The following is an 18,231-nucleotide window of genomic DNA, read 5'->3' on the forward strand; positions in this document are numbered from 1 at the left end:
GGCCTTTGAAGGTCCCCTTCAAACCAAATCGCTCTGGCATTCCCCTCCAAAATCACTCCCAAAGAGACACAGCAACCAAAGCAGAGGGACTGCACTCCCAGCTTTTCTTACCTGCAGGCACACACAGCACAGCACGCTGGACATAAAAGCCACAGGGTTAGTCCTGCCAGAGGCGTCCGGCACACCCACGGCGACCGAAGGGAAAGAGGCAGCCTGGGAACACGGAGTAAAAGACACCTTAATTAGGACTACACTGAGCCATAGCCAGGTCATTCCCACAGACAGCTTCACCGTCCAGTCGTCCAAAAAGCACTCACCGAGGCCTCAGGTAGGATGGTTCCTGACGCTGACCAGGTGAATACCTCCCTGGAAGCCCGCTCTGCTCCTGCCAGGCACTGGGGCTCACCCAGAGGGGCTTTGCCAAGCATCCAAGGGAAATTAAAATTACAGCCTGGGCAAAGGCGCTTCCCGCAGGACCGCTCCTGGCCAAGGCCACCGGTCCGTGCAAGTCAGACCACTGACCACCCAGGGCTGGGGATTTTCAGGGGCACGCTTCCAGCTTTTATTCTCCAGAAACTCCAGTTCTTCCTGGCACCGCTTGCCAGAAAGTCTTCCCCTGTTGGAAGAGGTCACTTAGTCTTTCGAGGGGCCAGATTGCCAAAGCCCGGCCAGTCCGTTCCCACGAGGAAAGGTAGCTTTGTCTTGTACAAGATACTGGGGGGGAGACACAAAAGTTTAATTTAAAAGAACTGCCTAGAATAGAAAGCAATTCAAACATAAGTCAGACAAGACTCGTGCAAAACTGAATTACATTGGACTTCAAAGGAGAATTCTTTCCCTCTGCACCTCAGAGAACCCCAATTTTCACCCAGGTCCCGCTTACCATTGTCACACAAAACGTGCTGACAAAATTTTTCAGGATGCCAGTGGAGAGATATCAGAGCACACTGCACAGGGAAGCTGAGCCTGCCCCATCCCTGCAAGTGTTCCAGGCCAGGCTGGACGGGACTCGCAGCAACCGGGGACAGTGGAAGGTGTCCCTGCCCACGGAAGACAGGCTGGCCTTTGAAGGTCCCCTTCAAACCAAATCGCTCTGGCATTCCCCTCCAAAATCACTCCCAAAGAGACACAGCAACCAAAGCAGAGGGACTGCACTCCCAGCTTTTCTTACCTGCAGGCACACACAGCACAGCACGCTGGACATAAAAGCCACAGGGTTAGTCCTGCCAGAGGCGTCCGGCACACCCACGGCGACCGAAGGGAAAGAGGCAGCCTGGGAACACGGAGTAAAAGACACCTTAATTAGGACTACACTGAGCCATAGCCAGGTCATTCCCACAGACAGCTTCACCGTCCAGTCACACAAAAAGCACTGACCTCCCAGGGCCTCAGTTAGGATGGCTCCTGACGCTGACACCTCCGTTTGCCCCGGGGGGTCAAGAATAACATGCCTGGGAAGAAGTCACCCCCAACAACAAAAAGGGAAAATTAGTGAAGCACGGGGTCCTCTTCTGACTAGATTGCCACCAGCATTCCAGAGCAGATGACACGACTGTTCTGTTACAGACGAGAAAAGCCTGTTCTCCCAAACAAACAGCGAGGAGATTTATGGGCACGCCTGAAAATTTCCTGTGAGGAACTTTTTGTAACTAAGGAGCAGGTGCTGTCTTGAGTTGAAGGCATCAATTTGACAGACACTTAGGACAGCAAACTCTTCAGCAGAGCAATTAACTGCAGCCTATTTGAACAGCAGGGGAGAGAAAACGACAGTCGAAGGGAAGACAAGAAAAGCAGAACTGGAATCAGCAGACTTTTCTTCCATCTCTCCCGAGGAAGTCTAGTTTGTCTGTTCTAATAATTCTATGCCCTTTTCTACATGAAACTTAGAGCAAGGCTGAAAAAACAACTAGAAAACACGGAGAGAAGCTTTTTAGAATTTCACGTGATTTTCCCAAACCGATGCCAGAAAAGCAGAACTCGGTAGAATGTACTCACCTCGAGGCCTTTGTTCTTTTCTTCCATAAGCTTCGTCACCTGATTGAAAAAGCAGAGTAGACTCGGTATTTAGGCTCCCAACAGGAAAACTTCCCCTTCATTTCCTAAAAGAAACTACATTAATCTGCACAGCTGCAGGCGCGTCTCCAGCTGTTAAAGCCTTTCAGCTTTTCGGAGGGTGAGAATGCTCTGCTAAGGAAGGCTGAAAACTGCTCGGAGCCTGCACAGGTCCAAGAGCCCCTTGATTTTGTCTGTGTTCCAGTCCCGGGCTAAAGAAAGGGCAGAAGAAGCGCAGTTGTTCCTTGCCTCTTCCCTAAGAGGTTCGGCCAGGTGCTGGGCCAGCCCGGGCACTCCGGGGGAAGGCCGGCAGTGCCCAAGCAGCGCCGCTTTGCCAGGGGCGTCGCTTGCAAGAGCGCCGCCGAGCGCCGGGCCCTGCCTCACAGTCGCCGCCTGGCGGACACGGCCGGGAACGGCACTGCAGCCGCGCGCCTCCCCCCCCCCCCCTCCCCTCCTTGGCGAGACCCGCGGCGCCTTTGGACGCGCCCAGCTTACCCCGGGGTCGATCTCCGTCGAATCTGCCGCCGTGGGTCGCTTCCGGGGGGGGAAGGCGGCGGCGCAGCCCCGATAGCATCTCCAGGGCACGGCGGGAGCGAGCGGGGCAGAAGCGGGGGCAGAAGCGGGGGCAGGGGCGGGAGCGGAGCGGGGCGAGAGAGCGGGGCGAGAGGGCGGCGCGACGTGCGCGCCATGCGGTCCTCGCGCGCCGCGGCCCCGAGACGGGGGCTGCCGGCGCCGGTGCCTGCCGCCGCCCACGAACCTGCCGCCCGCGCCCGCCCTGTCCCCGCAGCGGGAAGCAGCGCGGCGAGACGGCGCTGCGGGCGCGGGGTGGGGGTCCGGGTCGCGGCGGAAGCCTCTCGCCGCCATCTTTAGTGTGGTCGTTCCGGTCCTGGCGGCGCCATCTTTACTGTGGGCTTGGCAAACTTCCGGGCAGGGGCCGCCATCTTTAGTGTGGTCGTTCCGGTCCTGGTGGCGCCATCTTTGCTATGGGCTTGGCGGACTTCCGGGCCGGGGCCTTGGAGGACTTCCGGTCGCTCACTACTTCCGGTGACCGAGTTTACCCAAATTAGCGTCCCTCCTCGCTAATTTCTGCGCTTTCACCCCAAGAAATCTTCACGTTATTCCCCTCCCGCACACCCCGGGACAGACGGGAGACCGCGAGTCCCGCCCTGCCGCCGGAACCGGCCCTTAACTCGAGCAGGGAGCGCTGCACCGGCACGAGAGCCACTGCGCATGCGTCGCCGGTCCCTCTCCTGCCTGCCCTTACTTACCACGTGATCGCCGGCGTTTTGCCAACGACTGCGCATGCGCTGTTCAAAATTTTTTCAATGCAGTTCCTGTTTTCCGTCAGCAGGTGGCAGTATTTCATCTCAAATTTATGTGCAATTCCTTTTCTCTGTCACCAGGGGGCACTGTTGCTATGCGATTTTTTACTTATGGCATTTTTTTTGTTGTTTTATAACCGTATTTGTTCGTGTAGTTCTTTTGGGAAATCGGATAATTGGCTTGTGATTGCTGGTGGTTTGAAAATTTACTTGTGTAATTAGGCTCTTCTCCTGGTTTTAATTCTCTAGGCTCTTCTCCTAAGAGAATTAAAATCAGGAGAAGAGCCTAAAAAAAAAATGAAAATCAGGGGAAGAGCCTAAAAAAAATGAAAATCAGGAGAAGAGTCTAAAAATATAAAAATCAGGAGGAGAGCCCAAGAGAATTAAAATCAGGAGAAGAACCTAAGAGAATTAAAATCAAGAGAAGAGCCTAAAAAAATTACAATCAGGAGAAGAGCCTAAAAAAATTAAAAACAGGAGAGGAGCCTGAAAAAATTAAAATCAGGACACGGGACTAATACAATAAAAATCAGGAGAGGAGCCTAAAAAAATTAAAATCAGAAGAGGAGCCTGAAAAAATTAAAATCAGGACAGGGGACTAATACAATAACAATCAGGAGAGGGGACTAAAAAAATTAAAATCAGGATAGGGGACTAAAAAAATTAAAATCAGGAGAGGAGTCTAAAAAATTAAAATGAGGAGAAGAGCCTAAAAAAATTAAAATCAGGAGAGGAGCCTGAAGGAATTACAATCAGGAGAGACCCAGAACTCACCCAAGTCTCCCCAAAAAACTACCAGAAACTGATTCAAATCTCCCCAAAAATGACCCAGAACTCACCCAAATCTCCCCAAAAAGTGACACAAAAACTGATCCAATTCACTCCAAAAATTGATCCAGAACTGACACAAAACTGGCCCAAATCACCTCAAAAACTAACTCCAAATTGGCCCAAAACCTGACCTAAAAATGCAAAAAACCCCCCCCAAAACTGACCCAAAATGATACAAAATCAGCCCCAAATATGACCAGAAACTGACCCCAAAATCCCAAAACACTGATACCAAGACTCACCCAAATCTCCCCAAAAAAATGACCCAAAAGTCAGCCCAATCACCCCAAAAAATGACCAGAAACTGACCCAAAATTACCACAAAAATAAACCCAAAACTCACCCAAATCATCCCGAAAAATGACCAGAAACTGACCCAAATCTCCCCCAAAAATGACCAGAAACTCACTAAAAATAACCCCCAAAAATGATCAGAAACTGACACAAATCTCCCCAACAAATGACCCAAACTTTATTTCTTTTCTTAGCAACAAATCCCTTCCTTTGCTCCCCTCTGGCCCTGCCCACACGGCCCCAGTTCAGCTCTCAGTGAGTTCTTGCTTCTGGGCAGCGACTCCTCTGCCTCTTGCTGGGGCGGCAGCAGCTCCTGTGCCGGCAGGGAGAGGGACCCCGAGCCAGGAGAGGGACCCCGAGCCAGGAGAGGGACCCCGAGCCAGGAGAGGGACCCCAGAACCAGGAGAGGGACCCCAGAACCAGGAGAGGGACCCCAGAGCCATTACAGGGACCCCAGAGCCATTACAGGGACCCCAGAGCCATTATAGGGACCCCAGAGCCACGATAGAAACCCCAGAGTCCCTACAGAGACCCCAGAGCCATTATAGGGACCCCAGAGCCCTCCAGAGCCCCTATAGAGACCCCAGAGCCCCTATAGAGACCCCAGAGCCATTACAGGGACCCCAGAGCCCTCCAGAGCCCCTTGCTGGGTCACAGCCCCTCTTCTCCCGTCCAAACCCACCTTTCTGGCTGCAGCTGCTTTTCTTCTCTGGCTCCCCCTTCCTTCCCCAGGGAGCTTTGCCTTGTTCTTTGGCCAGGCTCCAGCTGCAGCTCAAGGGCAAAGCTGCAACTACAATTCCCCCTTCGGGTTTTTCACCTGAAAAACAAAGGCTTGGGCCAAACTCTGACCAGTCACTCGCTGAACACGAGACATCAAACAGGGCACACAGAATAAAATGCATCGAACTCTAAATCATGTTACAATGACTGTCCACCCCAATCCAGCACTGACATTAAAAACCTTCAAGCAATCAAAAAGGCCTCCAAACATCCCTTAGATAGAGAAAAGCACACCAGGAACGAATGCAAAAAGAAAAATTCCAAACAATGCTCAATTAAATAACCATGGACTGATATAAAACATGTTTAGTTAACTTAAACCACTTCTTCCCATTATTCTCCATCAGAAATTACCCTTATTTAAGTTCTCCTTTTAACACTTCATTAAAACTGACTTATTAGGAAATGGTTTGAACCAAACTTCATAACTTGATGACTCCAGGGTTTGTGCTCCTTGACTTTGGCCTGAAGGGGTTTGGAACACAGGCTTTGTTCTGGAGAGCTTTTCCCCAATCTACAAACCCTTCTGCAAATGGGACTCCCTTCCCTCAGGGTTCGGTGGCCTCTGGTTTTCCTGAAGGCTGGGGGGGATCTGGGAGCCAAATCCCAAGGGATCCAGCCCAGCTCTGCACACACACACACACACATTTCCAGCTGGTCACAGTCTCACGGGGGCCACCACCACTCAGCACATTTGCACACAAACAGCCCTCTGAGTTCCTGGCACTGGGTCTGATGGACTAAGAAATGATCAGTCTGGTGGTTTGCCCTCAGAGGAGTAAGATCCAATGATGCATTTCTATTTTCATGACAATATAACCTGGAAAACACAAACATATTTCTGCTTCATGTGCAATTTAAAATTCAAAGACACAGAAACATTCCTAGAGTTCAAGTCCCCAGGTTTGGTTCCAAATGTCACTCGGTCCCCCTGGGACAAGAACAGTGGCACACACGGACTCAACAGCCCTGCACAAGCCCAGGAGTGGGGGGGAAATATCCTTGAGAGCACTGCTGCATTTCAAAAAGAAGTCAGTCACATCAACTCTGTAACAAATAAAAAAGAGAAGCCAAAATAAATAACTGTAGACAGGGTATCAAGTACCTTGAGAATACCAATAAGAAAAAACTAAGAATAAAGGCATCTATTTGAAGTACAAAGAGTTTGGGAGACACCATTTGTTTGCCACAAAGCCTTTATTTTGTTGGCTCTTCTATAGTTAGAACCCAAACCTTACCCTCCCACAAAAAGCAGAAAACCTCTTCAGAGAGTTAGGAGATGGAGTCAGTTTGGATTAATGGGAAGAACATCTCTGGAGACAAAATAAAGCAGAGAAAATAACCCCATCCTCAACAACAGAGCTGCCTCCCCACTGCCTGCCCCTGGACACTTGCTCTGGGGGTGACAGAGCCTGAAGTCTCCTGCCTAGTCCTGGGCAATACTTCCTGGGGACCACAGCACCACTGAGTTCCTAAAAATATCACAGCTTGGGCAGGTGCTTGGATTTTGTCTGGATTAATCCCCCCTTCCTTTCCAGGTGCTGCCCTACTCATTGTAATGGTGCTTGTACTCCCTGAGCCATTCCCTCCCCCATCCAACCATCCCTTGTGCCCTCTCTGACAAGGACAGTGGGTCCAGGTGTTCTGCCACGCTCCCAGGGCACAGGGGGGGACTGTGGAGCCACCCTCGAGGGGGGAAACGTGCCCTGCCTGCCCTGCCCAGGGAAAGGGAACTGCCCCAGTGCTCCCCAGCACAAGGCACCCTTGGAAATATCCACTGCAATGGGACACTCAGGGACAGCAACAAGCACTGCACGAGGCTGCTCTGGCACAGGGCCAATTTTAGCCTCAGCTTTTCTCTGGACCACTTCACTTTGTTTGCCACCTCATCCTGCAGTCAGAACTTGCTGTCCTTGCAACCTTTCAGGGTGACCAAAAATGAGAGAGGCCTCTGCTCCAGCACCCACAAGGGCCTGATCCATCTGACAGGATCCATTTTTCCAGGGAATTCAAAGCTCCACCTGAGGACTAGGGTCTTTTCTCACCCATCCCTGTGCTGCAGCTTGGCCTCCATCTCACTGTGCTTTCAGTTCCCTCCATGGTTGAACACTGGCAGCCCTGGCCCTGGGCGGAGCTCGGCATCCTGATCCCATCCCTCCTGGCCCCCGGAACCGCTGACTCAGCAATGGGGGGCCCTCCATTGCCAAGGGCACGGGCCCGTCGGGGCTCACGGGGGGAGCAGGAGGGCGAAGGCTCCAGCCCTGCTGCTACAACCTTCCACCACTACAGCCAACAGAGGAGCCTCTCCAGCCCTGCCTCCCAAGGCATCCTCAACAAACCCAGCCCAGCTCCACAGGACAAACTGCTCCCTGTCTGCCCAGGCCAGTCTAATCCCAGAGGCTCCCAGGGTCATGCAAAACAACTGCCCAGGAGATCAGAGACCCCAGTCCATCTCTTCCTAGCACAGGTTTGGGTTAGTTTGGCAAACAGACCAACTGAGGAATTCCCCAATGTTTTCCCAGTTTGACCCCTGTCACACCAATCACCTTAACAGTGCCAGTCCTTCATTCTCCCTCTCTTGGGTTAAGGACTGAGCAAGTTGGACCTGTGTCTGAGCAGGACATGTGCAAACCAAATGCTGGGGACTGGAACACACACCTGGCACTCCTGCAGCTCTCACAGTCACATTCCAGAGAAAACAGCCAATTGCACCCTCACTGCTCATTTCTTAATCCCAATCCCACACTTGTTTGGCACTTGGAGCACCGCTTTTAGAACCCAATTACAGCCCATTAGAGAGCTCCCTGTCTAGCAGGGACAGGGACCCCTGGGATACTCTCAGCAATGCCTGAATCCATGGCAGGGACCTTGCTTTGAGCTCCCCAGGGCCGGGCACCCCGAGGATCTCCCCGAATAATCCTTTCGGTGCGCGCTGGAGTCCTCGGGGTGCCCCAACCCGGGGGGCACCAACAGCACTGTCCCACCAGGGGCCAATTTGGTCCCAAAATGCAGGGGGATCTTGCCTGTGTCCCAGACTGGTCCGGAGATCTGAGGCCCTTCCCGAGAAAATCTCGGTGCCGGCGTGAAGGGCCAGAGATCCCTCGGAGCCACGGGAGAGCAGGCACAGAGTCCCTCCTGGGGGGCAATTCTGCTGCCTGAACTCAGCTCTTCAAAGGAGCCTCTAAGACTCAGCTGGTGACTTTTAGAAGCCAGGCATTCCTTGCTTACAACACCCTGCCATGATCCCAGCCCCACGGGGGTCCTGGCAATCCGCTCCCAAAGGGCACACGGAGGGGTCTCCACTGCAGCTGATGGGAGGGGTCAGCATGACAGGAGGGTTCATTTTCCTTCCCTGCATTCCTGTTGCACATTCAGGACACTCCCAACACCTGTTCCCATCTACACAAACCCTTATAAGTTCTCTGAGGGGCTCCATTGGGGGTCTCTGGTGGTCACCTGTGCCTGCAGACCCCAAAGTTCTCAGTGACCACCTTATCAACTTCAAGACAACTCACCTGGTTGTAGAGGAGCTTGGTGCTGCTTGGCTGCTGCCTCAGTTCCCTTCTTCATTCTTTCTTGACTTTGCTTGCTCAGTCCCTTTAAGTTCCTTGGCTCAGCTCCATGCACTTTCTAGGGAACATCCCACTGCAAAAACTACCAGTTCTTGGTACATCTCCTAACTCAGATATCAGGGAGTGAGGCAGAAATCAACTCATCCAGGGCACTGCCTCCAAATATTGGGACAAAAACACCATAACATTCCATGGCTCCCCTTGGCAAATCAACCCCAAACTGCTCAGACACAAACAACACCCTGCACACTACAACAATCTGGCACTGCTGGTTCAACCCGGCCAAGTCAGTTGGGAAACTACACAAGGTCAACCTCCTTCCAAGTTTCAGTTATGACACAAAAGTCAGGGAGATCACAGACTCCCCCACAGAGTTTTACTCTGAGGAGAGAAGGAAACCAAAGCCATCCCCAGGGCTGCAATAGCTCAGGCTCCCCAAAAGGCCCAGGGGCTTCAGGTTTCTGAGGGGCTTCACCGAGGGCCTTCCCAGGTCTGCTCTGTCTGGAGCCCTCCAAGTCCTCAGTGCCTGCCTGAGGAACCTCAACACAACTCACCTGCTTACACAGCAACTTGGTGCTGCTTGCCTGCTGCCTCACTTCCCTTCTTCCTTCTTTCTTCACCTCCCTTGCTTGGTCCCTTTCAATCCCTGGGCTCAGCTCGGTGCACTTTCCAGGCTCCATCCCACTGCAAAAAGGATTAGCCCTTGTTACATCTCAACACTCAGAGAGCATTCCACCTTTTGCCTTGACACTGGGCCATCAGGCCAGGGTCTCATTATTTAAAGCACAGTTTGACTCCTCAGTGACAACAACAGCTACAGCCCTGAATCCTAACACAGGCTGAGACACAAACACGGATGGGAACTCTTAAGGATCCACTTTGTCCTGCTCACCAATCAAAAGGAGCTTTCTGAACTCAAGAATAACAGACCCCAGGTCCTTTTACTGCAACTTTACCTGCTATAAATGTGACCCACCAGACCTGCAAAGGCCCTTCCCACTTCACCTGCAGGGCTGGCAGTGCCACCACTGGACACGGCCCCAGTGGCCGGGCAGGAACGGAGGGGCTGGGGCGTCCAATCCATCGGCCCAGGCGGCACCAGGAGTTCCTGCAGTTCCTGAGGGGAGAGCCTCAAGCCAACAAAGGATTAGGAAGAATATTTTAAACTTCAATGTGTCTATCTCCTGGAATATGGGGACTTTGATAAGTCCTACTGGTGCAACAAGGACACACTCAAGGCTATCTATTAAAAGGATCTACCAGCACTCAAAAGCTATCACTGTCCTTCTGTCAGGGGGAACGCAGCAAACTCTCTTTGCCAGGAGCCTCCAGGAGGACTTCCAGCTTTTGGGGCTCCCTTTTAACCATTTTTCCCATAACTGGAGCTGGGACTATCACCTGCCCTACAGGGGGAACAGCCCACAAAGTTCACCATCAGGGATGCCATTAACTGAAAGTCCCTTCTCAGGGGGGTCACTGCACACCTTGGCCTTTGTTTGCCCTCCCCACCAAAGATGCTTCCAACAGTTCTGACACATCTGGCAGACCCAGAGCTCTCCTCAGGGAATGCTTCAGCTGCTTAAAGGCTGCCCTTGCACCATCTATTCAAAAAGTCGCCATAACAGTCTTACCACACATCCCGAGGGAGCAATGCAGAGTCCAGCCCGTCCCACCATTCCCAGCAAGGCAGTTCATGGGCTGTCTGGGGCTCAGGGAGGAGTCACGGGGCTTCTCTTCTTCCTGCCTGCTTGCCCCATTTTCTCCTGCAAAAGCAAAGCTTTCTTGGCTTTCCTTGCTCAAGGAGATGCAAAGGCCATCTTTTAAATCCAATACTGGAAACTCCTCCAGGTTGTCATTCAAGGTGCTTCTCTCAGGTCCTGCACTAATCAATCATCTTGTCCACTGGTTTTCTTGGCAGGTTCTTGCATTCACGTCCTACAAGCAAACCAGGAGGAGCCAATTTAGCTGTTCCTGCAACCAATCCAGTCTGGCATTCTGATTTTAAAGGATACTGGGTTGGCCTTACCCATAGAGATCCCACATCAGGGGTAATACCTACAGGTTCTGCCCTCTTCCACTCTCCTGCAGCTCCACTGGCCCACACCACAGGAACAACTGCAGCTGCCACTTCAGTCAGGGCCTTGCTGCTGACAGGAGTTATTCCCTGCACAACAAGAGCTGCTGCTTGGACACATTTACTTTCAGCAATTACAGCGTCAAGAGCCCCAGTTTTCAATTCCATTTCTGCCTCAACTTTTCCAGCCCATCACTTCCTAGCAGAGGTTTGGGTGAGTTTGGCAAAAACACAAACTGAGGAATTCCCCAATGTTTTCCCAGTTTGACCCCTGTCACACCAATCACCTTAACACTGCCAGTCCATAATTCTCATTCTGCTGTGTTCAGGACTGAGGAAATTGTACTTGTGTCTGAGCAGGACACGTGCAAACCAAATGCTGGGGACTGGAACACACACCTGGCACTCCTGCAGCTCTCACAGTCACATTCCAGAGAAAACAGCCAATTGCACCCTCACTGCTCATTTCTTAATCCCAATCCCACACTTCTTTGGCACTTGGAGCACCACTTTTAGAACCCAATTACAGCCCATTAGAGAGCTCCCTGTCTAGCAGGGACAGGGACCCCTGGGATACTCTCAGCAATGCCTGAATCCATGGCAGGGACCTTGCTTTGAGCTCCCCAGGGCCGGGCACCCCGAGGATCTCCCCGAATAATCCTTTCGGTGCGCGCTGGAGTCCTCGGGGTGCCCCAACCCGGGGGGCACCAACAGCACTGTCCCTCCAGGGGGCCAATTTGGTCCCAAAATGCAGGGGGATCTTGCCTGTGTCCCAGACTGGTCCGGGGATCTGAGGCCCTTCCCGAGAAAATCTCGGTGCCGGCGTGAAGGGCCAGAGATCCCTTGGAGCCACGGGAGAGCAGGCACAGAGTCCCTCCTGGGGGGCAATTTGCCTGCCTGAAAACAGCTCTTCAAAGGAGCCTCTAAGACTCAGCTGGTGACTTTTAGAAGCCAGGCATTCCTATACACTGTGAGATATTTTAAGGCTTATCTGACTGAAAAGCATAAAGCTTTTATCATGGACACCTGACCTCCCACAGACAGCTCCTTTCCCCTTTCAGTACAAAATTATTTTCATGGAATCACTCAATAGGAAGTGCCCAGGAACCCCAGACTGTGCTTTCCAGAACAGAAAATAAACAGAAGAACGGAGTTTTGCACAAGTGTAACATACTCCAGAACAGACCTGACTTTAGTTTTACCCTTTGTGTTCAAATATTCCATAGAAAAGCTCCAGCAGGAGAGCTGGTACATTCCCAAGAGTATCCTGGAAGTCCCTTTCACGAGGGCTGGAGGAAAATCGCAGTTGTATGAGTCCCTTGTGCCTGCAGATGCCTGGGGATCCTCTCCATCCACCTCGTGCTCTCCCAACAGCAGAAAGGGTGCTGAGACAGGAGGAAGGAAACCTTTAGCATAAAGCTGGGGAGGAATATAAAGCTTCCTTTCCTGGGGAGCTTTGCGAAGTCTGCAACGAGAAAGGGAAAATTTGCATCTCCTTTGGTACACGTGTCAACAGAGACTGAGACTTTTTGCCTTTTTCAGACAACCGTGCCCCTTTTGGCTCCCTGGCAGCTCCAATGGCACCAGAACCCCCCTTCCTGCACACCCACGGCTGTCACACACAGGCACCCACACACTTTTGCACCAGCCCACACGTGGCCAACATCTTCCCACCCTAGACATCCCAAGGTCAGTAGTTTTGCTAGAGAGCACAGCAACCCCCCTGTCCTCGCAAACTGCCTCCCTGCAAAAAAGGAATCGTTTTCCTGGACATTTCTCCCACAGTCAAGGTCTTTTCAAACTGCTGTCGTGCCACCAAACCTGCTCAGGGTCCCTCCCGGCTTCTGCCTGTCCTTGCATTTAAAGGCATAGGCACATTCTATCTTCCAACAGCAAACCCAGCTCCTCACGGGCAGTAGAAGCCCTGCTCTTACCTGGACAGACTGCCGGGCTCGGCACAGCTGTGGCTCATGGAGCAGCTTCCCAAGGCCGTTCTCTCTCCCAGCAGGAAGCACAACTCGCCTCCACACCAGGGGAAACCACGAGCGAGGCTGCAAATGGACACAGAACGAGCAAAAAGCATTAACGCAGCACCAAAAAACCAAGTTAAAGCAGTCTTTGCCTCATAACCCTGCACGGGGAAAGGGTTTGGGATCCCAAAGCAAACCCTCAGACACCCAGAGAGCACAGGACCCACAGCCATGCCACGGCTCCCCCCGGGGGCACCCGGCAGGTAAGGGGCTTACCCGGGCCCCGCCGCCCAGCACAAGGCGCCCCTAAACGCCCCCGGCTGCCCCGGTGCACAAACCCAGCGGCCAAGGCGCTCTCCCCTCCGCAGCCCGGGCAGCAGCGGGGCCGCACCCTCAGCCCCCACACACAACCGCCCCCACCTGCCCCGCCGGCCCTTTATACCGCGGGCCGGCAGCGCTGCCCAATCAGCACTCGAGCGCCTCCGCCCAATCCCAGCCCGCCTGGCCCTGCGGCCCCGCCCCGCCCGCTCAGCCCGGCCCCGGCCCTCGGCGCGGCCCCGCCCCCCGTTCCCTCCGCGCGGCTCCCGCCGCAGCCCCGGCGGGCTGAAAGCCCAGAGCCAACGGGAACTCCAGCCAGCTGCAGGCAGATGTTACTCTGTCCCAGTTTGCCAGGGGTGGGCACGAAGGGGCCCTTCCCCGTTCGGAAGTGGAAGTTGTCCCCTGTGCACAGCCCGCTCTGATCCTCGGCCTCGTGGGAGCCAATTCCCTTGTCCCAGCCCACTTCCTGCAGAGAAGAAAGGGAAAGATTGCACAGAAGGGAGACATTCTTCCCTGGGAGGGTGGGGAGGTGGCCTGGCACAGAGAAGTTGTGGCTGCCCCATCCCTGCAAGTGGCCAAGGCCAGGCTGGAGGTCTATTAGAAGGTGTCCCTGCCTGTGGCAGGGGGTGGAAGGAGATGATCCCTGAGATCCTTTCCAACCCAAACCACTCCAGGATCCCAGGATGATTCCATGCTCTCTCTCTGCATTTCTTTGGCATCATTTCCTCTCAAAAACAACATCTGCGATTTAGTTGATTGCTAAAGCCATCATTTTAAAATCATCTCAGGAATCCAAAGGGACTGGAAAACACTTCATTAAAACTGACTTATTAGGAAATGGTTTGAACCAAGAGAATTAAAATCAGGACAAGAGCCTTAAAAAAATTAAAATGAGGACAAGAGCCCAAGAGAATTAAAATCAGGAGAAATTCACGTTATTCCCCCCCCGCACACCCCGGGACAGACGGGAGGCCGCGAGTCCCGCCCTGCCGCCGGAACCGGCCCTTAACTCGAGCAGGGCGCGCTGCACCGGCACGAGAGCCACTGCGCATGCGTCGCCGGTCCCTCTCCTGCCTGCCCTTACTTACCACGTGATCGCCGGCGTCTTGCCAACGACTGCGCATGCGCCCCCCCCACCCCACCCCCCCACCCCGCCGCCCGACCGCCCGGCTTCGCTTTCTTACTGCGGCTCCCCCTCCACTTTTCCGGCTCCCTGGGGTTCCCTCACCCACATTTCGGGGTCCCCTTCTCACATTTTAGGGGTGATGACCCCGCAATTTACGGTTCGGGGGGGGGGGGGGAGGAGAGGAAACGGGGTGCCCAAGAAGGGGTTTCTTTTTTTTTTTTTTCTCTCTTATTTCATTTTCATTTTATTTCCTTTTTAGTTTTTTTGCCTTTTTTTTTAAATTTTCTTTTTTATATTTCCTTCTTTACTTCGTTTATTTTTTATTCTCTTTATTTTTCATTTTCTCTCCCAGTGCTCCCCAGTAACACCCAGTGCTCCCCAACAACCCTCAGTAACACCCAGTGCTCCCCAGTACACCCCAGTAACACCCAGTGCTCCTCAACAACCCCCAGTAACACCCAGTGCTCCCCAAAAATTGACCCAAAACCGACCCAAATCACCCCAAAAGCTGACCCAAAACTGACCCCAAAACCTGACCCCAATCATCCCAAAAGCTGACCCAAAACTGACCCCAATCATCCCAAAAGCTGACCCAAATCACCCCAAACAATGACCCCAAACTGACCCCAAAAACTGACCCAAATCATCCCCAAAACTGACCCAAAACTCTGCATTTCTTTGGCATCATTTCCTCTCAAAAACAACATCTGCGATTTAGTTGATTGCTAAAGCCATCATTTTAAAATCATCCCAGGAATCCAAAGGGACTGGAAAACACACAGAAATCATTCCTGCACCCACCAAAGCATTAGGAATTGGAACCCGATTCCCTCATCTCTCTCCTTGTTCTTCTTGGCTGGAAAACCTGATGATCCCCACTGGCTGTTTTTAGGCTGCTTTTCTTCCACAGCTCCTTTCCTCCCGGCTGAAACCTCCTGGCATCTTCAGGCCTTATCTGGAGGGAAGCCCCTCTGAAGTATTTCCTCTCGTGGCAATTCTGTGGGATGAAGAAGTAAACAAAGCACATCAAGAGCTCCTTCTACCCCCTTCCCTCGCAAACACCCTCCCAGCTTGTCCTTGGCAGCTCCATCCCCCCGGCAGCCGCACCCGACGCTTCGGCTCCGCTGGGAAAGGGACAGCAAGTGCAGAAGCAAGTTCAGGTCTGGGCAGGGGCTCCCTGGGGAACGGCACTTCAGTGCTTTAGTCCGTGGCCTTTCCTGCTGCCCTCCCTCCTGGAGGCAGAGGATGACCCGTCCCTTGTTTCTCCCACGCTGGCAGACCCAGGTCCTGCTCCTTTGGCCCCACTTTTCTTGGCAGACCCGGCATCATTTCCCAGGGTCCCCAGGAAACTTCTGCACTTGACCCACTGCTAAGTGCAGAGCACAGGGCGAGGGAAGGACAAATTTCTCGGCACCCACCCCCTGGAATTTCCCTCCTCCGCAGCACGCTCCCGTTCCCGCTGTCTCTGGAGGTGCCCGCACGAGTCCTCCTTCTCCCAGCACCTCAGAGAATGTCCTTTTCACCCAGGTCCTGCTTACCGTCGTCCAACAAAACACGCTGACAACATTTTTCACGATGCCAGTGGAGAGCTATCAGAGCACACTGCACAGGGAAGCTGAGCCTGCCCCATCCCTGCAAGTGTTCCAGGCCAGGCTGGACGGGACTCGCAGCAACCGGGGACAGTGGAAGGTGTCCCTGCCCACGCAAGACAGGCTGGCCTTTGAAGGTCCCCTTCAAACCAAATCGCTCTGGCATTCCCCTCCAAAATCACTCCCAAAGAGACACAGCAACCAAAGCAGAGGGACTGCACTCCCAGCTTTTCTTACCTGCAGGCACACACAGCACAGCACGCTGGACATAAAAGCCACAGGGTTAGTCCTGCCAGAGGCGTCCGGCACACCCACGGCGACCGAAGGGAAAGAGGCAGCCTGGGAACACGGAGTAAAAGACACCTTAATTAGGACTACACTGAGCCATAGCCAGGTCATTCCCACAGACAGCTTCACCGTCCAGTCGTCCAAAAAGCACTCACCGAGGCCTCAGGTAGGATGGTTCCTGACGCTGACCAGGTGAATACCTCCCTGGAAGCCCGCTCTGCTCCTGCCAGGCACTGGGGCTCACCCAGAGGGGCTTTGCCAAGCATCCAAGGGAAATTAAAATTACAGCCTGGGCAAAGGCGCTTCCCCAGGACCGCTCCTGGCCAAGGCCACCGGTCCGTGCAAGTCAGACCACTGACCACCCAGGGCTGGGGATTTTCAGGGGCACGCTTCCAGCTTTTATTCTCCAGAAACTCCAGTTCTTCCTGGCACCGCTTGCCAGAAAGTCTTCCCCTGTTGGAAGAGGTCACTTAGTCTTTCGAGGGGCCAGATTGCCAAAGCCCGGCCAGTCCGTTCCCACGAGGAAAGGTAGCTTTGTCTTGTACAAGATACTGGGGGGGAGACACAAAAGTTTAATTTAAAAGAACTGCCTAGAATAGAAAGCAATTCAAACATAAGTCAGACAAGACTCGTGCAAAACTGAATTACATTGGACTTCAAAGGAGAATTCTTTCCCTCTGCACCTCAGAGAACCCCAATTTTCACCCAGGTCCCGCTTACCATTGTCACACAAAACGTGCTGACAAAATTTTTCAGGATGCCAGTGGAGAGATATCAGAGCACACTGCACAGGGAAGCTGAGCCTGCCCCATCCCTGCAAGTGTTCCAGGCCAGGCTGGACGGGACTCGCAGCAACCGGGGACAGTGGAAGGTGTCCCTGCCCACGGAAGACAGGCTGGCCTTTGAAGGTCCCCTTCAAACCAAATCGCTCTGGCATTCCCCTCCAAAATCACTCCCAAAGAGACACAGCAACCAAAGCAGAGGGACTGCACTCCCAGCTTTTCTTACCTGCAGGCACACACAGCACAGCACGCTGGACATAAAAGCCACAGGGTTAGTCCTGCCAGAGGCGTCCGGCACACCCACGGCGACCGAAGGGAAAGAGGCAGCCTGGGAACACGGAGTAAAAGACACCTTAATTAGGACTACACTGAGCCATAGCCAGGTCATTCCCACAGACAGCTTCACCGTCCAGTCGTCCAAAAAGCACTCACCGAGGCCTCAGGTAGGATGGTTCCTGACGCTGACCAGGTGAATACCTCCCTGGAAGCCCGCTCTGCTCCTGCCAGGCACTGGGGCTCACCCAGAGGGGCTTTGCCAAGCATCCAAGGGAAATTAAAATTACAGCCTGGGCAAAGGCGCTTCCCGCAGGACCGCTCCTGGCCAAGGCCACCGGTCCGTGCAAGTCAGACCACTGACCACCCAGGGCTGGGGATTTTCAGGGGCACGCTTCCAGCTTTTATTCTCCAGAAACTCCAGTTCTTCCTGGCACCGCTTGCCAGAAAGTCTTCCCCTGTTGGAAGAGGTCACTTAGTCTTTCGAGGGGCCAGATTGCCAAAGCCCGGCCAGTCCGTTCCCACGAGGAAAGGTAGCTTTGTCTTGTACAAGATACTGGGGGGGAGACACAAAAGTTTAATTTAAAAGAACTGCCTAGAATAGAAAGCAATTCAAACATAAGTCAGACAAGACTCGTGCAAAACTGAATTACATTGGACTTCAAAGGAGAATTCTTTCCCTCTGCACCTCAGAGAACCCCAATTTTCACCCAGGTCCCGCTTACCATTGTCACACAAAACGTGCTGACAAAATTTTTCAGGATGCCAGTGGAGAGATATCAGAGCACACTGCACAGGGAAGCTGAGCCTGCCCCATCCCTGCAAGTGTTCCAGGCCAGGCTGGACGGGACTCGCAGCAACCGGGGACAGTGGAAGGTGTCCCTGCCCACGGAAGACAGGCTGGCCTTTGAAGGTCCCCTTCAAACCAAATCGCTCTGGCATTCCCCTCCAAAATCACTC

General features: G+C 53.3%; 1 protein-coding gene across 33 annotated transcripts in view; it reads right to left on the reverse strand.

Annotated features, from left to right (window-relative positions):
• Positions 1 to 110: 110 nt before the first annotated feature.
• The window catches only part of LOC127466482 (uncharacterized), a 54,008-nt gene continuing 35,887 nt past the window's right edge, over positions 111 to 18,231 (reverse strand). For 7 of the 33 annotated variants that reach the window (XR_007902743.1, XR_007902749.1, XR_007902742.1 and 4 more), the window contains 6 exons: positions 17,431 to 17,827; positions 17,225 to 17,326; positions 16,372 to 16,767; positions 1,172 to 1,273; positions 318 to 714; positions 111 to 213 (listed from right to left, as the gene is read on the reverse strand). Coding sequence is in view for 1 of the 33 variants with exons in the window: in XM_051777283.1 (XP_051633243.1) it covers positions 8,910 to 8,933; positions 9,406 to 9,535; positions 9,857 to 9,968; positions 10,483 to 10,614 (398 nt within the window). In the remaining 32 variants the exon portion in view is untranslated. The other 26 variants (XR_007902724.1, XR_007902726.1, XR_007902727.1 and 23 more) reach the window with 21 other exon arrangements.

This window comes from Manacus candei, unplaced genomic scaffold (genome assembly GCF_025592945.1).
Source record: "Manacus candei isolate 608988 ecotype Guabito, Panama unplaced genomic scaffold, ASM2559294v1 h1tg000009l, whole genome shotgun sequence".
Classification (NCBI taxonomy): Eukaryota; Metazoa; Chordata; class Aves; order Passeriformes; family Pipridae; genus Manacus; species Manacus candei.